Source organism: Limanda limanda, chromosome 23 (genome assembly GCF_963576545.1).
Source record: "Limanda limanda chromosome 23, fLimLim1.1, whole genome shotgun sequence".
NCBI classification, from domain to species: domain Eukaryota; kingdom Metazoa; phylum Chordata; class Actinopteri; order Pleuronectiformes; family Pleuronectidae; genus Limanda; species Limanda limanda.
This window is the reverse complement of record NC_083658.1, coordinates 11,451,072-11,473,626: the sequence shown is the minus strand read 5'-3', so window position 1 is coordinate 11,473,626 and position 22,555 is coordinate 11,451,072. Positions and strand designations below refer to the sequence as shown.

General features: G+C 42.9%; 7 protein-coding genes across 8 annotated transcripts; 3 read left to right on the top strand and 4 right to left on the bottom strand.

Annotated features, from left to right (window-relative positions):
• Positions 1 to 59: 59 nt before the first annotated feature.
• LOC132997026 (histone H3-like) lies at positions 60 to 2,092 on the bottom strand. Its single transcript, XM_061067397.1, has 2 exons — positions 1,686 to 2,092; positions 60 to 81 (listed from the first exon to the last, which is right to left on the bottom strand). The coding sequence occupies exons 1-2, from the start codon at positions 2,090 to 2,092 to the stop codon at positions 60 to 62; spliced, it is 429 nt and encodes a 142-aa protein (XP_060923380.1).
• A 342-nt stretch (positions 2,093 to 2,434) lies between these two features.
• On the top strand, positions 2,435 to 14,732 carry LOC132996529 (histone H2A-like). Of its 2 annotated transcripts, none has more exons than XM_061066824.1 (2): positions 2,435 to 2,823; positions 14,327 to 14,732. In XM_061066824.1, the coding sequence occupies exons 1-2, from the start codon at positions 2,441 to 2,443 to the stop codon at positions 14,730 to 14,732; spliced, it is 789 nt and encodes a 262-aa protein (XP_060922807.1). In that variant the 5' UTR covers positions 2,435 to 2,440. The 2 variants fall into 2 exon arrangements, with proteins under 2 accessions (XP_060922807.1, XP_060922806.1); XM_061066823.1 differs by lacking the exon at positions 2,435 to 2,823 and adding an exon at positions 8,821 to 8,848 and having other exon boundaries at positions 14,359 to 14,732.
• On the bottom strand, positions 5,591 to 6,241 carry LOC132996534 (histone H1-like). The gene has a single exon (XM_061066828.1). It carries the CDS (start codon positions 6,218 to 6,220, stop codon positions 5,591 to 5,593), a length of 630 nt encoding a protein of 209 aa, XP_060922811.1. The 5' UTR covers positions 6,221 to 6,241.
• LOC132996532 (histone H2B) lies at positions 11,289 to 11,663 on the top strand. The gene has a single exon (XM_061066826.1). The coding sequence runs from the start codon at positions 11,289 to 11,291 to the stop codon at positions 11,661 to 11,663; it is 375 nt and encodes a 124-aa protein (XP_060922809.1).
• LOC132996528 (histone H3) lies at positions 13,587 to 13,997 on the bottom strand. The gene has a single exon (XM_061066822.1). The coding sequence runs from the start codon at positions 13,995 to 13,997 to the stop codon at positions 13,587 to 13,589; it is 411 nt and encodes a 136-aa protein (XP_060922805.1).
• A 2,769-nt stretch (positions 14,733 to 17,501) lies between the features above and the next one.
• LOC132996541 (histone H1-like) lies at positions 17,502 to 18,155 on the bottom strand. Its single transcript, XM_061066836.1, has one exon. It carries the CDS (start codon positions 18,132 to 18,134, stop codon positions 17,502 to 17,504), a length of 633 nt encoding a protein of 210 aa, XP_060922819.1. The 5' UTR covers positions 18,135 to 18,155.
• Positions 18,070 to 20,770, top strand: LOC132996544 (histone H4). Its single transcript, XM_061066838.1, has 2 exons — positions 18,070 to 18,078; positions 20,459 to 20,770. Exon 2 carries the CDS (start codon positions 20,459 to 20,461, stop codon positions 20,768 to 20,770), a length of 312 nt encoding a protein of 103 aa, XP_060922821.1. The 5' UTR covers positions 18,070 to 18,078.
• The last annotated feature ends 1,785 nt before the right edge of the window (positions 20,771 to 22,555 follow it).

The following is a 22,555-nucleotide window of genomic DNA, read 5'->3' as shown; positions in this document are numbered from 1 at the left end:
ACAGCAGTTTTGTACTGTAGGATGTATAATCTACTTTCACAAATCAGTGATCTGTGTCACTAACGAGGATGAGGAGTTTTTCCCCCCCCTGGTGGTTATAATTGTAAAGTGACGGGCGTTAGTGAAGGGTAGGGGTTTTGTTTTTACCGCAGCAAGCATGGAAAGTACTTTGTGTTATAGTGTTTGTTTATAAAGCACTACATACGTAAAGTATGAATGGTTCAAATAACTTGTTAACATGCTACCACTTACCCACAGTAATCTACACAAACTTCATACGCGTGTACATTCTGGATACACAGCGTGTTGACACTCAAGCCTTCATTTGTAATATGAATGTGTTATTGGCTATAAAAGTCTGAGAAGACTTGATCTATTGATCAATAGGTAACATATGGACAGGTTGACTGAGATCTCTCACTCACAAGACCAATAGTTTTCCAAAAACATTTGCCATGTTTTAATGATTATTTTACACAATGATTAAAATAATACACATAAACATGTATCCTAGTGTTAAATGTGCTACAATATTGATATGATCATTGCTTGAAGTGAATATTTAGTCAAATTGCCTATTTCAACATGGATATTGAATTAAGTCCTAATTATAGAATGAATCTCCAGCACCCTCAGCATGAAAAGTTCACGGCGCTGACAGGAGGTCTGGCTCAACTTCCCCAGGAGCCTCAGCCATCAGCGGTTTGTTTGCTGCCTGCACAAAAACGTGACTTTAGTGCAAAGGAATCATCAGCCGGTGCTTGTTTTCACTCGGTCACTCTGAACAAACATGTGAAGCAGCTGGGAAACGGGTTTTGGTGGAGCTGTGGTGCTTTTGAACTCATTTTGGAAGAGAAAAGGGGGGGGGGGAGGTCTTATATATCGTTGCCTTGGAAATCAATGCAAATATAATTGCAGTGAGATGATAGCAGCCTGTGATTGTGTTTACAGCATTCAGTGATACTTAATATTTTCATCTGAGTCTATATCAGTGGGGTATACATGTTCTCTTGATGAATGCCTTTAATGCAACTGTTACAATTATGTTCAAGGCTTCAAATAGTTCACTTGTTTGCATGGGCTCCAATCCCTGGGGATTGTCTTTCAAAACCATTGTAATGTTTTACCAAAAGCACCTTCTTAATTAGCGGAAGCTGTTTGATGAGTTTTTGCACAGAGTAGATCAGTCATCTCCCTTTAAATAATAAAACAATTGAATTACAGCTGTGACCATGGTTCCATTTAACAGTTGAAGTGAAATATCAGACCTCATGAATGTTAGAATAATAGCAGGCCGGGTCTTAGCTTGTGTACCTTCCCATGTGTATTCTATGCAGAGCTACTAAAGCAACAAATGTTTGACTGCAATTCCTGTAAATATGGCAATATGACATGCTAATAAGTTTCCTGTTCAATTAATGTTGTAAATCGGGTTAAATGTTTAAAAAGATGGATTGTAATGTACTGTAATAACTTGATTATAATTTATTATATTGTTATTACTTAATTTATTCAATACTCCAATGGTATTGCTATGTACTTTAAGCTCTGCAGTCAATTCTCTAGTTAGTCATATGTATTAACTGTCTTTAACAAGCAGGGCAACGAAGGAGTTTTGTCTTGAGTACAGTGAAGTGGCTCTTAAAAGAGCCGTTGTTATAGTCAGTGGAGCAGCAGCAGTTTAAGCTCTCTCTCCGCGGATGCGGCGGGCCAGCTGGATGTCCTTGGGCATGATGGTTACCCTCTTGGCGTGGATGGCGCACAGGTTGGTGTCCTCAAACAGGCCGACCAGGTAAGCCTCGCTGGCCTCCTGCAGAGCCATGACAGCGGAGCTCTGGAAGCGCAGGTCGGTCTTGAAATCCTGAGCGATTTCTCTCACCAGGCGCTGGAAGGGCAGCTTGCGGATCAGCAGCTCCGTAGATTTCTGGTAGCGACGGATCTCTCTCAGAGCCACGGTACCGGGCCTGTAACGGTGAGGCTTCTTCACGCCGCCGGTGGCCGGGGCGCTCTTGCGCGCAGCCTTGGTGGCCAGCTGCTTCCTGGGGGCTTTGCCTCCGGTGGATTTACGAGCGGTCTGCTTGGTTCTTGCCATTTTGTAGCTTGTCTCTGATTCGGGAAAAGGGTCTAGTGTTGGCGAGACAGCCGGCTTTTAAGCTGCGGAGCTAGCCGTGAAATAGTGACGCTCCTCCAGATCCCCGGGTCCTGATTGGTGAGAGGCCCCTCCTGGAGCTCAGCGTCGCCCAATGAAACAACCCACCGCCTGAGTACTCTATGCTTATTGGACAGAAGTGCAGGCCGTCCTCCGCTGCTTTGCTGGAGGCTTCTATTCAGGTTGGTCTAGCATGAACCGTCCCGCTCGATCTGCGGATATATAAAGGAGGGCTCGATAAGCTCGCCGCAGTTTCTCCTAGCGTGTTTAAGGAAACAAACAACATCCATCATGTCAGGCAGAGGCAAAACCGGCGGAAAGGCCAGAGCGAAGGCAAAGACTCGCTCTTCCCGCGCTGGGCTCCAGTTCCCCGTCGGTCGTGTTCACAGGCTGCTGCGTAAAGGCAACTACGCACATCGCGTTGGTGCCGGCGCCCCCGTCTACCTGGCGGCTGTGCTGGAGTACCTGACCGCTGAGATCCTGGAGCTGGCTGGAAACGCCGCCCGCGACAACAAGAAGAGCCGTATCATCCCCCGCCACCTGCAGCTGGCCGTCCGCAACGACGAGGAGCTCAACAAACTCCTGGGCGGAGTGACCATCGCTCAGGGCGGCGTGCTGCCCAACATCCAGGCTGTTCTGTTGCCCAAGAAGACCGAGAAGGCCCCCAAGTCCAAGTAAAGCAAAGCTGCTTGAAACCATCGACACAAAGGCTCTTTTAAGAGCCACACACACTCATCTCCAAAGAGCAAACTTCCTCATGGCACCCACCAACTTGAAAAATACACAAACTGAAGTCATTTTGGGTAGATTAGCAGTTAGTATGTATTCATTCGTGTAGTTGTTCTGTCAGATGTATCATCTAGTGAGGACACAATCATTAATATGAAAGGGACCTGCATACATCTGTCATGATGTACAACATGAAACCAAAAACAAAATAACTTCCCAATGAAATAGAAACTAGTGTGGGTACAACAGATTTAATTCAGATTTCAACCTCTTTACATTTGTCATCTAGAGTGAGAAGTAAATGTATCTTCATTACACATCTTATAAACTATTATTCACAAAGTAATGTAGTCATAACGATCGCTCTGGTACAGCTGCGTAATTTTTAAAAGCAGCTTTTAAAAGTTAGGTGCTGTGTTTCCAGTCACATGTGTTATTATGGACGTGTTTCACATGAATCAGGTTTTCATTCAAATCACTGACCAAGTCCTCTGTTGTATTAAAGTGACACAGCAAACATGACAGTGGTCCAGCATGCACAACTGCAGGACCATTGAAGTGGAGCAGCTACATGTAACTCAGCCATCATTATTATTATTGTTGTATACTTTCCTCCTGTGAATCTTCTGGTGTGACACTGATGAGGCTTGAAGTCATGAAAGGTGCATGGAGCTCCGTCACCATCTGAATGGTTTGGATGACACAACAAACATTTTGAGCACTGAAGTTTACTCTGGATCAATTCAACCAGAAGCTCCTTTTGTTTTCTGAGCTTTCGGCCACTTCTCAGGGTCTTCTTCAGTGAACTCAAATAGCTTTGGCCTCATAAGGTGAGCTAAGGCTGTATTGTTGGTCATGAGATGACCCATGGGCCAGTTCCTTTAACCGTTGAACATCCTGAGGTGAAAGCTGATAGTTGGACCTGTGAACACAAAGGTCAGACATTTTGAAGCAATCATTTATTATTTATTCGTTGTGAATATCCATATAAAAAGCAGATTTGATAACAAAACACTTTATATACAAATATATATATATATATATATATCTGGGGACTTAAACAACAAATGTACATTTAACTCAGATCATTTTACTTAGCCGTCTTTAGAAACAAGCACACACACAACCATGTAATTCATAAAAACTCGCTCGCACACACACGCTTGAATAATAAATTCAGCACTGGTGTGTTTCAGGAACACAACTAATCCTTCACCCAGTCACCCCTCAGTGCTCAGCCTCAGAGCTCTACTTGAATGTGATCACACAGGTGGGCTGACATGGGAAGCTGTCATTGGTCAGTCAGAAAAAAAATCAGGCAGAAAAGAATAGCAACACATGAAGTGGCTCTGTGTGAATGTATCTATGCTTTAAATGGCCGTGTGTGTTTATGAATGCATGTGTGGGGATATGTCAGTCTGTGTATTCATGTTAATGTCTGTTTGTTAATCTCTTTTTATTAGGATACAAGACGGATAATCTTAGCAACATGATGAATTTACTTTGCTTGACAAAGAAATATTTTTTCTAGTTTGCTAACCATTCTCTCCATGTGCTTGAGTGACAGATGAAATGTGTAATGTCGACAACACTGTGGTAATACCATACATTTTTTTGTAGTTATCTAGATACAGTTATCTCAGTTTTTCACCTCTGCACAGACTTGAAGAGTAAAACGGCTGCGATCTGCTCCACAACATCCATTAAGAGCATCAATGGATTCCCCTGCCCCACTTCCTCCTGGACCAATGACAAGGAGGTAGGGTAGTGAAACCTACAATTCTATTACAGTAGTGCATCCTGGCCTTCTATATATATAGAAGACGTTGTTGTTTAAGTCCCCTGATATGTATATACAACAAATGTACAATTAAGCAAATATATATGGTCCAAACAGTGATAACAGGGATATTGTATCAGGTCAGATCATAATACTTTGCCGTCTTTAGAGACAAGCACACACGCAACCATTAAATGCATATAAAGTCGCTCGCACACACCGAACACACACACGCTTGCAAACTAAATGTAAAATAAATTCATCACTGGTGTGTATCAGGAACACAACTAGTATCAACAACCGTCCTTCATGACTCAACAAGTAGCTGCAATAAAACAGGAGTAGCTGAGCTACTTGAAAACAAAGCTTCTGACAGGACATGGAGGAGAGTTCATCTGGTAAGGGACGTTGTTCCGCTTCACATAATTTGGAGAACATCTCCATCTGTTGGCAGCCTGATGCTACTACAGTACAGTGAAGTTGTAGGATGTGAAGCGGGAATTGTCATTTTTCTAAGCAGCTGTCACTTTTATATTTATTATATATTTAGCAAGGAAAGACATGTGGAAACTACGATAAATATAACAACAAAGGCACACTCTTTAGAAAGTGCATGAAGTAAATTGGATATGGCTGAACATCATGTTACATGATCTGTTTGTGACGGTAGAAATCGGCTACTCCTTCACACAGTCTAAACTATGTTTTATATTATTTTATGTTTTGATATTAACTAACTTCTAAATCTTGACATCGTAAGAGACATTTCATATGATTCTATCCAACTTATCTCCCTTTACCTCAGGACTCTGTCTCTACATATTTATTGACAGTGGTGATGGATGATGAGGAGTCTGCTCTTTGTGGATAGACGTGTGTGGCTCTTAAAAGAGCCTTTTACCAGGATAGACCTGTTTCACTGTGAGGACAGCTCACTTCTTCTTGGCTGCGGTCTTCTTCGCTTTGGGTTTGGCGACCTTCTTCGCGGGGGCTTTCTTGGCAGCAGGCGCCTTTTTCACCACCTTCTTGGGGCTCTTTGCCACTTTCTTGGGGCTCTTCGCCACCTTCTTAGGGCTCTTGGCCACCTTCTTGGCCGCTGCTGGTTTCGTCACCTTCTTCGGGGACTTTTTGGCGGCTGCTGGCTTCTTTGCTGCCGCTGCCTTGGGCTTTTTAGCCACTGCAGGTTTCTTGGCGGCGGGCTTCTTCGCTTTGGGAGCGGCCTTCTTCACCGGCTTATGGACCTTGGTCTCCACCTTCTTGCTCATCTTGAACGAGCCTGTGGCCCCGGTTCCCTTGGTCTGGACCAGGGTCCCGCTGACCACCAGCTTCTTGATGGTGGTGTTGACGCGGGAATTGTTCTTCTCCACATCGTAACCTCCGGCAGCCAGAGCCTTCTTGAGGGCGGACACTGACGCGCCACTGCGCTCCTTGGACGCGGACACGGCTTTCACGATGAGCTCACTGACGCTGGGGCCAGCGGGCTTCGCTTTCACGACCTTCTTCTTGACCGCTTTAACCTTGGCGGCGGCGGCTGGAGCTGGAGCTGGAGCGACTTCTGCCATTTTTCTCTTTGCGTTTAAATCAACGACGAACTATCGGAGTGAGTTACAGGACTGATGATGAGTCCTGATCGGGAGGCGGTACATGAACACACCATGAGAACCGTGAAGACTCAGTCGAGCTGTGGCTCCTATGTGCAGTGTGAACGCCGAGACACTTGTGTTTTCTCTTCACTCAATAACGAGTGAAAAGTCAGTGGGTAAGCGGTGCTGGAGGCTGACAGTGAGGCAGCAGGTAGCGGACTTATTTGTCTTCAAATTGAACTCATGAAGAGCTCTGATGCTCTCTGCATTTTGTCGGTGGAGTCTCCAAACACGACCCGTTCACCGCGGTGAGCAGCGCTGCTCAGCGGCTTTTCCCACTAGTTTCTCTCCTAAAATGAGTTCACAAGCACCACAGCTCCACCAAAACCCGTTTCCCTGCTGCTCCACATGTTTGTTCAGAGAGACCGAGTACAAACAAGCACCTGCTGATGATCCCTTTGTAATAAAGTCAAGTAATTGTGGAGGCAGCAAACACACCGCTGATGGCCGAGGCTCCTGGCGAAGTTGAGCCAGACTTCCTATCATCGCCTCGACGTTTCATGCTGAGGTTGCTGGAGAGTCATTGCCGCTACAGTTCATATCCATGTTGAATTTGTCAATTTAAACAAATATTGACTTCAAGCGATGATTAATTTAAGATTGTGGCACATTTCTCTCATTTTATACAAAAAGTCAACAGGTTCAATCATTTATTTTCCAGAAAATGTTTAAGCTTTACTGGAATTAGCAAATTCTCTACTGAGTAAATACCAACTTTTGCTCACCATGTTAACACTGGGATACAGGTTTCTGTAGATTATGGTAATCATTATCTGTGTAAAATAGTCATTAAATCATGGCAAACGTTTCTGAAAAACTATTTGACCCATGTGTGAGAAATATCTGTTAACCTGTCAATATGGTAAATGGTAAATGGATTTGTATTTATATAGCGCTTTTCTAGTCTGATGAAGACCACTCAAAGCGCTTTACAGTACAGTTTCACATTCACCCATTCACACACACATTCATACAGTGCATCTACTTGCAGCACTTTGTTATTCTATGGGGGGCTATTGAGGGTTCAGCATCTTGCCCAAGGACACTTCGGCATGCAGATGGTTCAGACTGGGGATCGAACCGCCTACCTTCAGGTTGGAGGACGACCACTCTACCCCTCAGCCACAGCCGCCCACAATGTTGCCTATTGATCAATAGATCAAGTCTTCTCATATTTTTATGGCCAATAACACATTCAAATAACAAATGAAGGCCTTAGTGTCAACAAACACTATGTGTATCCAGAATGTACACACGTGTGCAGTATGTGAAAGTGTTTGTGTAAATTGTAGCATGTAAACATGTAATTGTAACCATTCAAACATACTTGATTTATGTATTACTTTTTATACAAGCACTATAACACAGAGTACTTTCAATTCTCACAATGATAAAAAAAAACACCCCCCACCCCTTCAATCACCCCCATCCAAGCTCATAGCAAAACCACAACAACAGTGTTGTTGTCGATCTTATAGATTTTAACCATAGATTTTAAGTCATGAATCAAAGGTAGGAAAGGAAAGACAAAGTTGACAGATGGTCACTCTGCCCAGAAGTTTGTTGAACTCCTCGTCATTGTTGACGGGCAGCTTCAGGTGGCGGGGGATGAAAATACGACTCTAAGGATACCACCACAAAACCATGACCATTTTATCCGAGGTCCATATATGCAAATGAAACCAGATGAATGTAGTAAAATATAATCCAGCAGAATGACAGTTTGTAATCAACAACATTGTCAAGCATACATGAGGTGCTTTTAAAACTGGTCAGTATCCAATGATACCAAATGAAAGATGAACATAGTCACACTGTCACCGTGGACTAATAATAAATGGGCATGTTCATAAAACTATCCAAAACAGTTCAAGACAAGCATCAAGTGCTTATACGGCACTAACACTTTTGAATATAACATTTACTTTTGGTTGGGGGTTGTGTTTTAGATAAAAAGCAATTTGAGTAGTCAACAATGAAACAAACCATACTGGAAACATATACTTAGGTAACAATTTGTATTATAATAATGTTATGGAGTGTTTTAATTGCTGGGGTCAAAATGACTCAAAGGATACTTTTTAATTTGAGGATAACAGGAGAGCTAAGGGATAAATCGTGAACTGACTCTTTGTGTGACCACTGTTTTTCACTCAAGGTTGCTCAATATTCATACATTCTCTAAGTATTTCCCAAACAGTCCTAATGTTACTCTAATTTTTAACCAATCGTTTTTTCACAGGCACTACTCCTTCTTGATGAAAACGTGCTACAGTCCTACTCCTAATACACACAAGTGGTAAAGTGTCAGACTTTAATATCTGCCGTCCTACATCCAAATCTGTGGAGGTTTGGATGTAGGACAATAGAGCACAATAGACTTAATTATCAGCTGCCATGAGGATCCACAGAGGAGGAAGACGGCGGCCTCGGTCTTCTATCAGGTCCTCAGTCAAGCTATCAATAGCTGTGGTTCCCGCGGAGAAACTCATTGACTAGATCTCATCTAACTGAACAAGATGTCTGGACGAGGAAAGGGAGGAAAAGGTCTCGGGAAAGGCGGCGCAAAGCGTCATCGAAAAGTTCTCCGTGATAACATCCAGGGAATTACCAAGCCCGCTATCCGCCGCCTGGCTCGCCGTGGCGGAGTGAAGCGTATCTCCGGTCTGATCTACGAGGAGACCCGCGGCGTGTTGAAGGTTTTCCTGGAGAACGTGATCCGCGATGCTGTCACCTACACCGAGCACGCCAAGAGGAAGACCGTGACCGCCATGGACGTGGTGTATGCTCTGAAGAGACAGGGCCGCACTCTGTACGGCTTCGGCGGATAAACTCACTTTCCAACAGCTCAACAACACAACGGCTCTTTTAAGAGCCACACACCAAGTCAATGAGAGCTCACATCCTCTGCTCAGCACTCTGAGTATTTCTAATTGTTAATAATATTTCGAAGTTATCTCACATCAAAACAAAAAAAATATATAGTACAGCTTTTGGCTATGAAGACATGATATGCAGCGATTTCTACTGTACTTCATAAACCATACTTCTTTAAAGAGTATTTTTAAGTTTAAATCAGTTTTGTACAATCACATTAGTTATAATATTCATTCATCGTTTTTCCTCTGGTCTTTAACTGCTAAATATATAAGTGACACTTAAAAACACTTTATATTTATAATTTTATTTATATAAATACACTTAAACATATATACACACTTGCATAAGAACGAGTAGAGTACTGAAGTTGCGGGTGAGCTGCTCATATAAATGACAATTGCAGTTTCACATCATATACATGTTTGTGTATATATACTTAAGAAACATCAGGAAGCCAACAGATGGCGCTGCTCTCCAAATCATGTGAACCGGAACAACGTCCACTACCAGTTGAACTCTCCTATATGATCGTCAGAAGCTTTGTTTTCCATTAGCTCAGCTTCACCTGTTTTATTACAGCTTCTTCTCTGTTCTGAGTTTTGAATATGAGCTCTGTAGCTGCATCAACTTGATGTGTGGCTGTCATTAAAATAGGGAATTTTTTTTAAGGTTCAGAGTATAATTACAAAACTAAATTGTTTATATCTTCAAGGACCATGGACAGAGCTGTTTGTTTAGGTGCTGCACCTCACCAGTTTGTTGCTCTGAATGGATGTTGAGGACCTTTACGCTTCAAGTCTGTGCAGAAACACACGTTGGTGAAAAATGAGTCACCCCTGGATCTATATAACTATAGACAAAGTAACAATGTGACCACAAATAAAGGAAGTGTAGTCGACATTACTTATTCCATCTGTCACTGAAGCACATGGAGAGAGTGGTAAGAAAACAGAAAAAAAAAATGTTTGGTCAAGCTAAATAAAGTCATCATGTTGCTAAACTAATCTGCCTTGTATTTTAATTAAAATAGATTCACAAGAAGACATTAATATGAATACACAGACACTCACACATATACAATAATATACACAGCCATTTAGTGCATATCTAAATTCACACTCAGCAACTACATTTGTTGCTATGAAGAACACACAAGTGTCCTCTCCGTGCACACCACAGCGTGCGTTAGCCACTGACGTCCCCTTGTACTGCAGGGCTTTGGCAACGGCCTTACACTTCAGCCTTCTGGACCCTGACTGACTGACTTATTGACTCACTCATTGGTTAATCGAGACCCTATTGCAATACACACAAAAATAAAACACAGCACTTGATTGATTGTGTAACCAGATGTTACCAGAGAGAAACTTTGTATTTGAACTGTTTCCACTGTTCTTTAAAAAAGTCACTTACCAGATTGTTCATGGTAACGCTCCTTACATATCACCGTGTTGCTCTGAACGAGTGAGTGGGGCCTGTTTGTGTGCGTGTGTGTGTGTGTGTGTGTGTGTGTGTGTGTGTGTGTGTGTGTGTGTGTGTGTGTGTGTGTGTGTGTGTGTGTGTGTGTGTGTGTGTGTGTGTGTGTGTGTGTGTGTGTGTGTGTGTGTGTGTGTGTGTGTGTGTGTGTGTGGTCTGTCTGGGTTTACAGTGCCTGTCACTTTCATTTGCACCAAAATAGGTTAAAATGTACTCACAATCACTTGTGCTTCTTAAATGGACAGATTGATAAACCTGAAGTTGAACTGACCTGGTGTTTTACTGGGACCATTAAGGGTTCCCTTATCATTTAGAGCTGTGTATCAGTTGGCTTTGGTTCAGATTGTTTTAAATGATACAAATGGGATACTAACATAAATTATAATATGTTTCAGACATCTTGCATTTCTTAACCTTCCAAATGTTACAGTTGAGCTCTACAGTTCAACATCTGTCAGCAGCAGAATAATGGATTCACGAACACGGAGACACTCCCACGTGCTGTTACACTGGCGCTCCAAATTCAGCCAATGACAGAGGGGGAACGGCACATGTTGGTTTACATGTGATGTGTTCAAGTACAGCCTGGCCACCAGAGTCCGTACTCAATTGAACGAAAAATATCGTGACAATGCCTGAACCAGCGAAGCCTGCGCCCAAGAAGGGCTCCAAGAAAGCGGTGGCGAAGGCCCCCGGTAAGGGCGGAAAGAAGAGGAGGAAGTCCAGGAAGGAGAGCTACGCCATCTACGTGTACAAGGTGCTGAAGCAGGTCCACCCCGACACTGGGATCTCGTCCAAGGCCATGGGCATCATGAACTCCTTCGTGAGCGACATCTTCGAGCGCATCGCCGGTGAGGCCTCTCGTCTGGCTCATTACAACAAGCGCTCCACCATCACCTCCAGGGAGATTCAGACCGCCGTCCGTCTGCTGCTGCCCGGGGAGCTGGCCAAACACGCCGTGTCTGAGGGCACCAAGGCCGTGACCAAGTACACCAGCTCCAAGTAAACGCCTCTGTGGAGACATCAAACCAAAGGCTCTTTTAAGAGCCACAGACTTTCTCTATGGAGGCAAACTGTCCTGACTCTAATGACATGACCATATTATGACCATATCATAGATAATATTTAGACGGCCACTTTTAACTAATGATATTACTGTGGTTAATTAAATTGAAGAAGAGCCATCTTGAATAAATCTAAAACATCTTGCATAGCTTCTACATCTGAGAATAGATATTTTTAAATGCAACAGCAGTTTTGTACTGTAGGATGTATAATCTACTTTCACAAATCAGTGATCTGTGTCACTAACGAGGATGAGGAGTTTTTCCCCCCCCTGGTGGTTATAATTGTAAAGTGACGGGCGTTAGTGAAGGGTAGGGGTTTTGTTTTTACCGCAGCAAGCATGGAAAGTACTTTGTGTTATAGTGTTTGTTTATAAAGCACTACATACGTAAAGTATGAATGGTTCAAATAACTTGTTAACATGCTACCACTTACCCACAGTAATCTACACAAACTTCATACGCGTGTACATTCTGGATACACAGCGTGTTGACACTCAAGCCTTCATTTGTAATATGAATGTGTTATTGGCTATAAAAGTCTGAGAAGACTTGATCTATTGATCAATAGGTAACATATGGACAGGTTGACTGAGATCTCTCACTCACAAGACCAATAGTTTTCCAAAAACATTTGCCATGTTTTAATGATTATTTTACACAATGATTAAAATAATACACATAAACATGTATCCTAGTGTTAAATGTGCTACAATATTGATATGATCATTGCTTGAAGTGAATATTTAGTCAAATTGCCTATTTCAACATGGATATTGAATTAAGTCCTAATTATAGAATGAATCTCCAGCACCCTCAGCATGAAAAGTTCACGGCGCTGACAGGAGGTCTGGCTCAACTTCCCCAGGAGCCTCAGCCATCAGCGGTTTGTTTGCTGCCTGCACAAAAACGTGACTTTAGTGCAAAGGAATCATCAGCCGGTGCTTGTTTTCACTCGGTCACTCTGAACAAACATGTGAAGCAGCTGGGAAACGGGTTTTGGTGGAGCTGTGGTGCTTTTGAACTCATTTTGGAAGAGAAAAGGGGGGGGGGGAGGTCTTATATATCGTTGCCTTGGAAATCAATGCAAATATAATTGCAGTGAGATGATAGCAGCCTGTGATTGTGTTTACAGCATTCAGTGATACTTAATATTTTCATCTGAGTCTATATCAGTGGGGTATACATGTTCTCTTGATGAATGCCTTTAATGCAACTGTTACAATTATGTTCAAGGCTTCAAATAGTTCACTTGTTTGCATGGGCTCCAATCCCTGGGGATTGTCTTTCAAAACCATTGTAATGTTTTACCAAAAGCACCTTCTTAATTAGCGGAAGCTGTTTGATGAGTTTTTGCACAGAGTAGATCAGTCATCTCCCTTTAAATAATAAAACAATTGAATTACAGCTGTGACCATGGTTCCATTTAACAGTTGAAGTGAAATATCAGACCTCATGAATGTTAGAATAATAGCAGGCCGGGTCTTAGCTTGTGTACCTTCCCATGTGTATTCTATGCAGAGCTACTAAAGCAACAAATGTTTGACTGCAATTCCTGTAAATATGGCAATATGACATGCTAATAAGTTTCCTGTTCAATTAATGTTGTAAATCGGGTTAAATGTTTAAAAAGATGGATTGTAATGTACTGTAATAACTTGATTATAATTTATTATATTGTTATTACTTAATTTATTCAATACTCCAATGGTATTGCTATGTACTTTAAGCTCTGCAGTCAATTCTCTAGTTAGTCATATGTATTAACTGTCTTTAACAAGCAGGGCAACGAAGGAGTTTTGTCTTGAGTACAGTGAAGTGGCTCTTAAAAGAGCCGTTGTTATAGTCAGTGGAGCAGCAGCAGTTTAAGCTCTCTCTCCGCGGATGCGGCGGGCCAGCTGGATGTCCTTGGGCATGATGGTTACCCTCTTGGCGTGGATGGCGCACAGGTTGGTGTCCTCAAACAGGCCGACCAGGTAAGCCTCGCTGGCCTCCTGCAGAGCCATGACAGCGGAGCTCTGGAAGCGCAGGTCGGTCTTGAAATCCTGAGCGATTTCTCTCACCAGGCGCTGGAAGGGCAGCTTGCGGATCAGCAGCTCCGTAGATTTCTGGTAGCGACGGATCTCTCTCAGAGCCACGGTACCGGGCCTGTAACGGTGAGGCTTCTTCACGCCGCCGGTGGCCGGGGCGCTCTTGCGCGCAGCCTTGGTGGCCAGCTGCTTCCTGGGGGCTTTGCCTCCGGTGGATTTACGAGCGGTCTGCTTGGTTCTTGCCATTTTGTAGCTTGTCTCTGATTCGGGAAAAGGGTCTAGTGTTGGCGAGACAGCCGGCTTTTAAGCTGCGGAGCTAGCCGTGAAATAGTGACGCTCCTCCAGATCCCCGGGTCCTGATTGGTGAGAGGCCCCTCCTGGAGCTCAGCGTCGCCCAATGAAACAACCCACCGCCTGAGTACTCTATGCTTATTGGACAGAAGTGCAGGCCGTCCTCCGCTGCTTTGCTGGAGGCTTCTATTCAGGTTGGTCTAGCATGAACCGTCCCGCTCGATCTGCGGATATATAAAGGAGGGCTCGATAAGCTCGCCGCAGTTTCTCCTAGCGTGTTTAAGGAAACAAACAACATCCATCATGTCAGGCAGAGGCAAAACCGGCGGAAAGGCCAGAGCGAAGGCAAAGACTCGCTCTTCCCGCGCTGGGCTCCAGTTCCCCGTCGGTCGTGTTCACAGGCTGCTGCGTAAAGGCAACTACGCACATCGCGTTGGTGCCGGCGCCCCCGTCTACCTGGCGGCTGTGCTGGAGTACCTGACCGCTGAGATCCTGGAGCTGGCTGGAAACGCCGCCCGCGACAACAAGAAGAGCCGTATCATCCCCCGCCACCTGCAGCTGGCCGTCCGCAACGACGAGGAGCTCAACAAACTCCTGGGCGGAGTGACCATCGCTCAGGGCGGCGTGCTGCCCAACATCCAGGCTGTTCTGTTGCCCAAGAAGACCGAGAAGGCCCCCAAGTCCAAGTAAAGCAAAGCTGCTTGAAACCATCGACACAAAGGCTCTTTTAAGAGCCACACACACTCCTCTGTGTGTGTGGAGCAAACTTCCTCATGGCACCCACCAACTTGAAAAATACACAAACTGAAGTCATTTTGGGTAGATTAGCAGTTAGTATGTATTCATTCGTGTAGTTGTTCTGTCAGATGTATCATCTAGTGAGGACACAATCATTAATATGAAAGGGACCTGCATACATCTGTCATGATGTACAACATGAAACCAAAAACAAAATAACTTCCCAATGAAATAGAAACTAGTGTGGGTACAACAGATTTAATTCAGATTTCAACCTCTTTACATTTGTCATCTAGAGTGAGAAGTAAATGTATCTATTCATTACACATCTTATAAACTATTATTCACAAAGTAATGTAGTCATAACGATCGCTCTGGTACAGCTGCGTAATTTTTAAAAGCAGCTTTTAAAAGTTAGGTGCTGTGTTTCCAGTCACATGTGTTATTATGGACGTGTTTCACATGAATCAGGTTTTCATTCAAATCACTGACCAAGTCCTCTGTTGTATTAAAGTGACACAGCAAACATGACAGTGGTCCAGCATGCACAACTGCAGGACCATTGAAGTGGAGCAGCTACATGTAACTCAGCCATCATTATTATTATTGTTGTATACTTTCCTCCTGTGAATCTTCTGGTGTGACACTGATGAGGCTTGAAGTCATGAAAGGTGCATGGAGCTCCGTCACCATCTGAATGGTTTGGATGACACAACAAACATTTTGAGCACTGAAGTTTACTCTGGATCAATTCAACCAGAAGCTCCTTTTGTTTTCTGAGCTTTCGGCCACTTCTCAGGGTCTTCTTCAGTGAACTCAAATAGCTTTGGCCTCATAAGGTGAGCTAAGGCTGTATTGTTGGTCATGAGATGACCCATGGGCCAGTTCCTTTAACCGTTGAACATCCTGAGGTGAAAGCTGATAGTTGGACCTGTGAACACAAAGGTCAGACATTTTGAAGCAATCATTTATTATTTATTCGTTGTGAATATCCATATAAAAAGCAGATTTGATAACAAAACACTTTATATACAAATATATATATATATATATATATCTGGGGACTTAAACAACAAATGTACATTTAACTCAGATCATTTTACTTAGCCGTCTTTAGAAACAAGCACACACACAACCATGTAATTCATAAAAACTCGCTCGCACACACACGCTTGAATAATAAATTCAGCACTGGTGTGTTTCAGGAACACAACTAATCCTTCACCCAGTCACCCCTCAGTGCTCAGCCTCAGAGCTCTACTTGAATGTGATCACACAGGTGGGCTGACATGGGAAGCTGTCATTGGTCAGTCAGAAAAAAAATCAGGCAGAAAAGAATAGCAACACATGAAGTGGCTCTGTGTGAATGTATCTATGCTTTAAATGGCCGTGTGTGTTTATGAATGCATGTGTGGGGATATGTCAGTCTGTGTATTCATGTTAATGTCTGTTTGTTAATCTCTTTTTATTAGGATACAAGACGGATAATCTTAGCAACATGATGAATTTACTTTGCTTGACAAAGAAATATTTTTTCTAGTTTGCTAACCATTCTCTCCATGTGCTTGAGTGACAGATGAAATGTGTAATGTCGACAACACTGTGGTAATACCATACATTTTTTTGTAGTTATCTAGATACAGTTATCTCAGTTTTTCACCTCTGCACAGACTTGAAGAGCAAAACGGCTGCGATCTGCTCCACAACATCCATTAAGAGCATCAATGGATTCCCCTGCCCCACTTCCTCCTGGACCAATGACAAGGAGGTAGGGTAGTGAAACCTACAATTCTATTACAGTAGTGCATCCTGGCCTTCTATATATATAGAAGACTTTGTTGTTTAAGTCCCCTGATATGTATATACAACAAATGTACATTTAAGCAAATATATGTGGTCCAAACAGTGATAACAGGGATATTGTATCAGGTCAGATCATAATACTTTGCCGTCTTTAGAGACAAGCACACACGCAACCATTAAATGCATATAAAGTCGCTCGCACACACCGAACACACACACGCTTGCAAACTAAATGTAAAATAAATTCATCACTGGTGTGTATCAGGAACACAACTAGTATCAACAACCGTCCTTCATGACTCAACAAGTAGCTGCAATAAAACAGGAGTAGCTGAGCTACTGGAAAACAAAGCTTCTGACAGGACATGGAGGAGAGTTCATCTGGTAAGGGACGTTGTTCCGCTTCACATAATTTGGAGAACATCTCCATCTGTTGGCAGCCTGATGCTACTACAGTACAGTGAAGTTGTATGATGTGAAGCGGGAATTGTCATTTTTCTAAGCAGCTGTCACTTTTATATTTATTATATATTTAGCAAGGAAAGACATGTGGAAACTACGATAAATATAACAACAAAGGCACACTCTTTAGAAAGTGCATGAAGTAAATTGGATATGGCTGAACATCATGTTACATGATCTGTTTGTGACGGTAGAAATCGGCTACTCCTTCACACAGTCTAAACTATGTTTTATATTATTTTATGTTTTGATATTAACTAACTTCTAAATCTTGACATCGTAAGAGACATTTCATATGATTCTATCCAACTTATCTCCCTTTACCTCAGGACTCTGTCTCTACATATTTATTGACAGTGGTGATGGATGATGAGGAGTCTGCTCTTTGTGGATAGACGTGTGTGGCTCTTAAAAGAGCCTTTTACCAGGATAGACCTGTTTCACTGTGAGGACAGCTCACTTCTTCTTGGCTGCGGTCTTCTTCGCTTTGGGTTTGGCGACCTTCTTCGCGGGGGCTTTCTTGGCAGCAGGCGCCTTTTTCACCACCTTCTTGGGGCTCTTTGCCACTTTCTTGGGGCTCTTCGCCACCTTCTTAGGGCTCTTGGCCACCTTCTTGGCCGCTGCTGGTTTCGTCACCTTCTTCGGGGACTTTTTGGCGGCTGCTGGCTTCTTTGCTGCCGCTGCCTTGGGCTTTTTAGCCACTGCAGGTTTCTTGGCGGCGGGCTTCTTCGCTTTGGGAGCGGCCTTCTTCACCGGCTTATGGACCTTGGTCTCCACCTTCTTGCTCATCTTGAACGAGCCTGTGGCCCCGGTTCCCTTGGTCTGGACCAGGGTCCCGCTGACCACCAGCTTCTTGATGGTGGTGTTGACGCGGGAATTGTTCTTCTCCACATCGTAACCTCCGGCAGCCAGAGCCTTCTTGAGGGCGGACACTGACGCGCCACTGCGCTCCTTGGACGCGGACACGGCTTTCACGATGAGCTCACTGACGCTGGGGCCAGCGGGCTTCGCTTTCACGACCTTCTTCTTGACCGCTTTAACCTTGGCGGCGGCGGCGGCTGGAGCTGGAGCTGGAGCGACTTCTGCCATCTTTCTCTTTGCGTTTAAATCAACGACGAACTATCGGAGTGAGTTACAGGACTGATGATGAGACCTGATCGGGAGGCGGTACATGAACACACCATGAGAACCGTGAAGACTCAGTCGAGCTGTGGCTCCTATGTGCAGTGTGAACGCCGAGACACTTGTGTTTTCTCTTCACTCAATAACGAGTGAAAAGTCAGTGGGTAAGCGGTGCTGGAGGCTGACAGTGAGGCAGCAGGTAGCGGACTTATTTGTCTTCAAATTGAACTCATGAAGAGCTCTGATGCTCTCTGCATTTTGTCGGTGGAGTCTCCAAACACGACCCGTTCACCGCGGTGAGCAGCGCTGCTCAGCGGCTTTTCCCACTAGTTTCTCTCCTAAAATGAGTTCACAAGCACCACAGCTCCACCAAAACCCGTTTCCCTGCTGCTCCACATGTTTGTTCAGAGAGACCGAGTACAAACAAGCACCTGCTGATGATCCCTTTGTAATAAAGTCAAGTAATTGTGGAGGCAGCAAACACACCGCTGATGGCCGAGGCTCCTGGCGAAGTTGAGCCAGACTTCCTATCATCGCCTCGACGTTTCATGCTGAGGTTGCTGGAGAGTCATTGCCGCTACAGTTCATATCCATGTTGAATTTGTCAATTTAAACAAATATTGACTTCAAGCGATGATTAATTTAAGATTGTGGCACATTTCTCTCATTTTATACAAAAAGTCAACAGGTTCAATCATTTATTTTCCAGAAAATGTTTAAGCTTTACTGGAATTAGCAAATTCTCTACTTAGTAAATACCAACTTTTGCTCACCATGTTAACACTGGGATACAGGTTTCTGTAGATTATGGTAATCATTATCTGTGTAAAATAGTCATGAAATCATGGCAAACGTTTCTGAAAAACTATTTGACCCATGTGTGAGAAATATCTGTTAACCTGTCAATATGTTGCCTATTGATCAATAGATCAAGTCTTCTCATATTTGTATGGCCAATAACACATTCAAATAACAAATGAAGGCCTTAGTGTCAACAAACACTATGTGTATCCAGAATGTACACACGTGTGCAGTATGTGAAAGTGTTTGTGTAAATTGTAGCATGTAAACATGTAATTGTAACCATTCAAACATACTTGATTTATGTATTACTTTTTATACAAGCACTATAACACAGAGTACTTTCAATTCTCACAATGATAAAAAAAAAAAACACCCCCCACCCCTTCAATCACCCCCATCCAAGCTCATAGCAAAACCACGAAAACAGTGCTGTTGTCGATCTTATAGATTTTAACCATAGATTTTAAGTCATGAATCAAAGGTAGGAAAGGAAAGACAAAGTTGACAGATGGTCACTCTGCCCAGAAGTTTGTTGAACTCCTCGTCATTGTTGACGGGCAGCTTCAGGTGGCGGGGGATGAAAATACGACTCTAAGGATACCACCACAAAACCATGACCATTTTATCCGAGGTCCATATGTGCAAATGAAACCAGATGAATGTAGTAAAATATAATCCAGCAGAATGACAGTTTGTAATCAACAACATTGTCAAGCATACATGAGGTGCTTTTAAAACTGGTCAGTATCCAATGATACCAAATGAAAGATGAACATAGTCACACTGTCACCGTGGACTAATAATAAATGGGCATGTTCATAAAACTATCCAAAACAGTTCAAGACAAGCATCAAGTGCTTATACGGCACTAACACTTTTGAATATAACATTTACTTTTGGTTGGGGGTTGTGTTTTAGATAAAAAGCAATTTGAGTAGTCAACAATGAAACAAACCATACTGGAAACATATACTTAGGTAACAATTTGTATTATAATAATGTTATGGAGTGTTTTAATTGCTGGGGTCAAAATGACTCAAAGGATACTTTTTAATTTGAGGACAACAGGAGAGCTAAGGGATAAATCGTGAACTGACTCTTTGTGTGACCACTGTTTTTCACTCAAGGTTGCTCAATATTCATACATTCTCTAAGTATTTCCCAAACAGTCCTATTGTTACTCTAATTTTTAACCAATCGTTTTTCACAGGCACTACTCCTTCTTGATGAAAACGTGCTACAGTCCTACTCCTAATACACACAAGTGGTAAAGTGTCAGACTTTAATATCTGCCGTCCTACATCCAAACCTGTGGAGGTTTAGATGTAGGACAATAGAGCACAATAGACTTAATTATCAGCTGCCATGAGGATCCACAGAGGAGGAAGACGGCGGCCTCGGTCTTCTATCAGGTCCTCAGTCAAGCTATCAATAGCTGTGGTTCCCGCGGAGAAACTCATTGACTAGATCTCATCTAACTGAACAAGATGTCTGGACGAGGAAAGGGAGGAAAAGGTCTCGGGAAAGGCGGCGCAAAGCGTCATCGAAAAGTTCTCCGTGATAACATCCAGGGAATTACCAAGCCCGCTATCCGCCGCCTGGCTCGCCGTGGCGGAGTGAAGCGCATCTCCGGTCTGATCTACGAGGAGACCCGCGGCGTGTTGAAGGTTTTCCTGGAGAACGTGATCCGCGATGCTGTCACCTACACCGAGCACGCCAAGAGGAAGACCGTGACCGCCATGGACGTGGTGTATGCTCTGAAGAGACAGGGCCGCACTCTGTACGGCTTCGGCGGATAAACTCACTTTCCAACAGCTCAACAACACAACGGCTCTTTTAAGAGCCACACACCAAGTCAATGAGAGCTCACATCCTCTGCTCAGCACTCTGAGTATTTCTAATTGTTAATAATATTTCGAAGTTATCTCACATCAAAACAAAAAAAATATATAGTACAGCTTTTGGCTATGAAGACATGATATGCAGCGATTTCTACTGTACTTCATAAACCATACTTCTTTAAAGAGTATTTTTAAGTTTAAATCAGTTTTGTACAATCACATTAGTTATAATATTCATTCATCGTTTTTCCTCTGGTCTTTAACTGCTAAATATATAAGTGACACTTAAAAACACTTTATATTTATAATTTTATTTATATAAATACACTTAAACATATATACACACTTGCATAAGAACGAGTAGAGTACTGAAGTTGCGGGTGAGCTGCTCATATAAATGACAATTGCAGTTTCACATCATATACATGTTTGTGTATATATACTTAAGTAACATCAGGAAGCCAACAGATGGCGCTGCTCTCCAAATCATGTGAACCGGAACAACGTCCACTACCAGTTGAACTCTCCTATATGATCGTCAGAAGCTTTGTTTTCCATTAGCTCAGCTTCACCTGTTTTATTACAGCTTCTTCTCTGTTCTGAGTTTTGAATATGAGCTCTGTAGCTGCATCAACTTGATGTGTGGCTGTCATTAAAATAGGGAATTTTTTTTAAGGTTCAGAGTATAATTACAAAACTAAATTGTTTATATCTTCAAGGACCATGGACAGAGCTGTTTGTTTAGGTGCTGCACCTCACCAGTTTGTTGCTCTGAATGGATGTTGAGGACCTTTACGCTTCAAGTCTGTGCAGAAACACACGTTGGTGAAAAATGAGTCACCCCTGGATCTATATAACTATAGACAAAGTAACAATGTGACCACAAATAAAGGAAGTGTAGTCGACATTACTTATTCCATCTGTCACTGAAGCACATGGAGAGAGTGGTAAGAAAACAGAAAAAAAAAATGTTTGGTCAAGCTAAATAAAGTCATCATGTTGCTAAACTAATCTGCCTTGTATTTTAATTAAAATAGATTCACAAGAAGACATTAATATGAATACACAGACACTCACACATATACAATAATATACACAGCCATTTAGTGCATATCTAAATTCACACTCAGCAACTACATTTGTTGCTATGAAGAACACACAAGTGTCCTCTCCGTGCACACCACAGCGTGCGTTAGCCACTGACGTCCCCTTGTACTGCAGGGCTTTGGCAACGGCCTTACACTTCAGCCTTCTGGACCCTGACTGACTGACTTATTGACTCACTCATTGGTTAATCGAGACCCTATTGCAATACACACAAAAATAAAACACAGCACTTGATTGATTGTGTAACCAGATGTTACCAGAGAGAAACTTTGTATTTGAACTGTTTCCACTGTTCTTTAAAAAAGTCACTTACCAGATTGTTCATGGTATCGCTCCTTACATATCACCGTGTTGCTCTGAACGAGTGAGTGGGGCCTGTGTGTGTGTGTGTGTGTGTGTGTGTGTGTGTGTGTGTGTGTGTGTGTGTGTGTGTGTGGTCTGTCTGGGTTTACAGTGCCTGTCACTTTCATTTGCACCAAAATAGGTTAAAATGTACTCACAATCACTTGTGCTTCTTAAATGGACAGATTGATAAACCTGAAGTTGAACTGACCTGGTGTTTTACTGGGACCATTAAGGGTTCCCTTATCATTTAGAGCTGTGTATCAGTTGGCTTTGGTTCAGATTGTTTTAAAT

Excerpts from the sequence above, each read along its gene's own strand:
- LOC132996528 (XM_061066822.1), bottom strand. The coding sequence starts at position 13,997 with ATGGCAAGAACCAAGCAGACCGCTCGTAAATCCACCGGAGGCAAAGCC.
- LOC132996534 (XM_061066828.1), bottom strand. The coding sequence starts at position 6,220 with ATGGCAGAAGTCGCTCCAGCTCCAGCTCCAGCCGCCGCCGCCAAGGTT.
- LOC132997026 (XM_061067397.1), bottom strand. The coding sequence starts at position 2,092 with ATGGCAAGAACCAAGCAGACCGCTCGTAAATCCACCGGAGGCAAAGCC. Across the intron at positions 82-1,685 it reads CGCATCCGCGGAGAGAGAGC|AAAAACTCCTCATCCTCGTT; the intron begins TTAAACTGCTGC and ends ACCAGGGGGGGG.
- LOC132996532 (XM_061066826.1), top strand. The coding sequence starts at position 11,289 with ATGCCTGAACCAGCGAAGCCTGCGCCCAAGAAGGGCTCCAAGAAAGCG.
- LOC132996544 (XM_061066838.1), top strand. The coding sequence starts at position 20,459 with ATGTCTGGACGAGGAAAGGGAGGAAAAGGTCTCGGGAAAGGCGGCGCA.
- LOC132996529 (XM_061066824.1), top strand. The coding sequence starts at position 2,441 with ATGTCAGGCAGAGGCAAAACCGGCGGAAAGGCCAGAGCGAAGGCAAAG. Across the intron at positions 2,824-14,326 it reads GAGAAGGCCCCCAAGTCCAA|GAAACAAACAACATCCATCA; the intron begins GTAAAGCAAAGC and ends AGCGTGTTTAAG.
- LOC132996541 (XM_061066836.1), bottom strand. The coding sequence starts at position 18,134 with ATGGCAGAAGTCGCTCCAGCTCCAGCTCCAGCCGCCGCCGCCGCCAAG.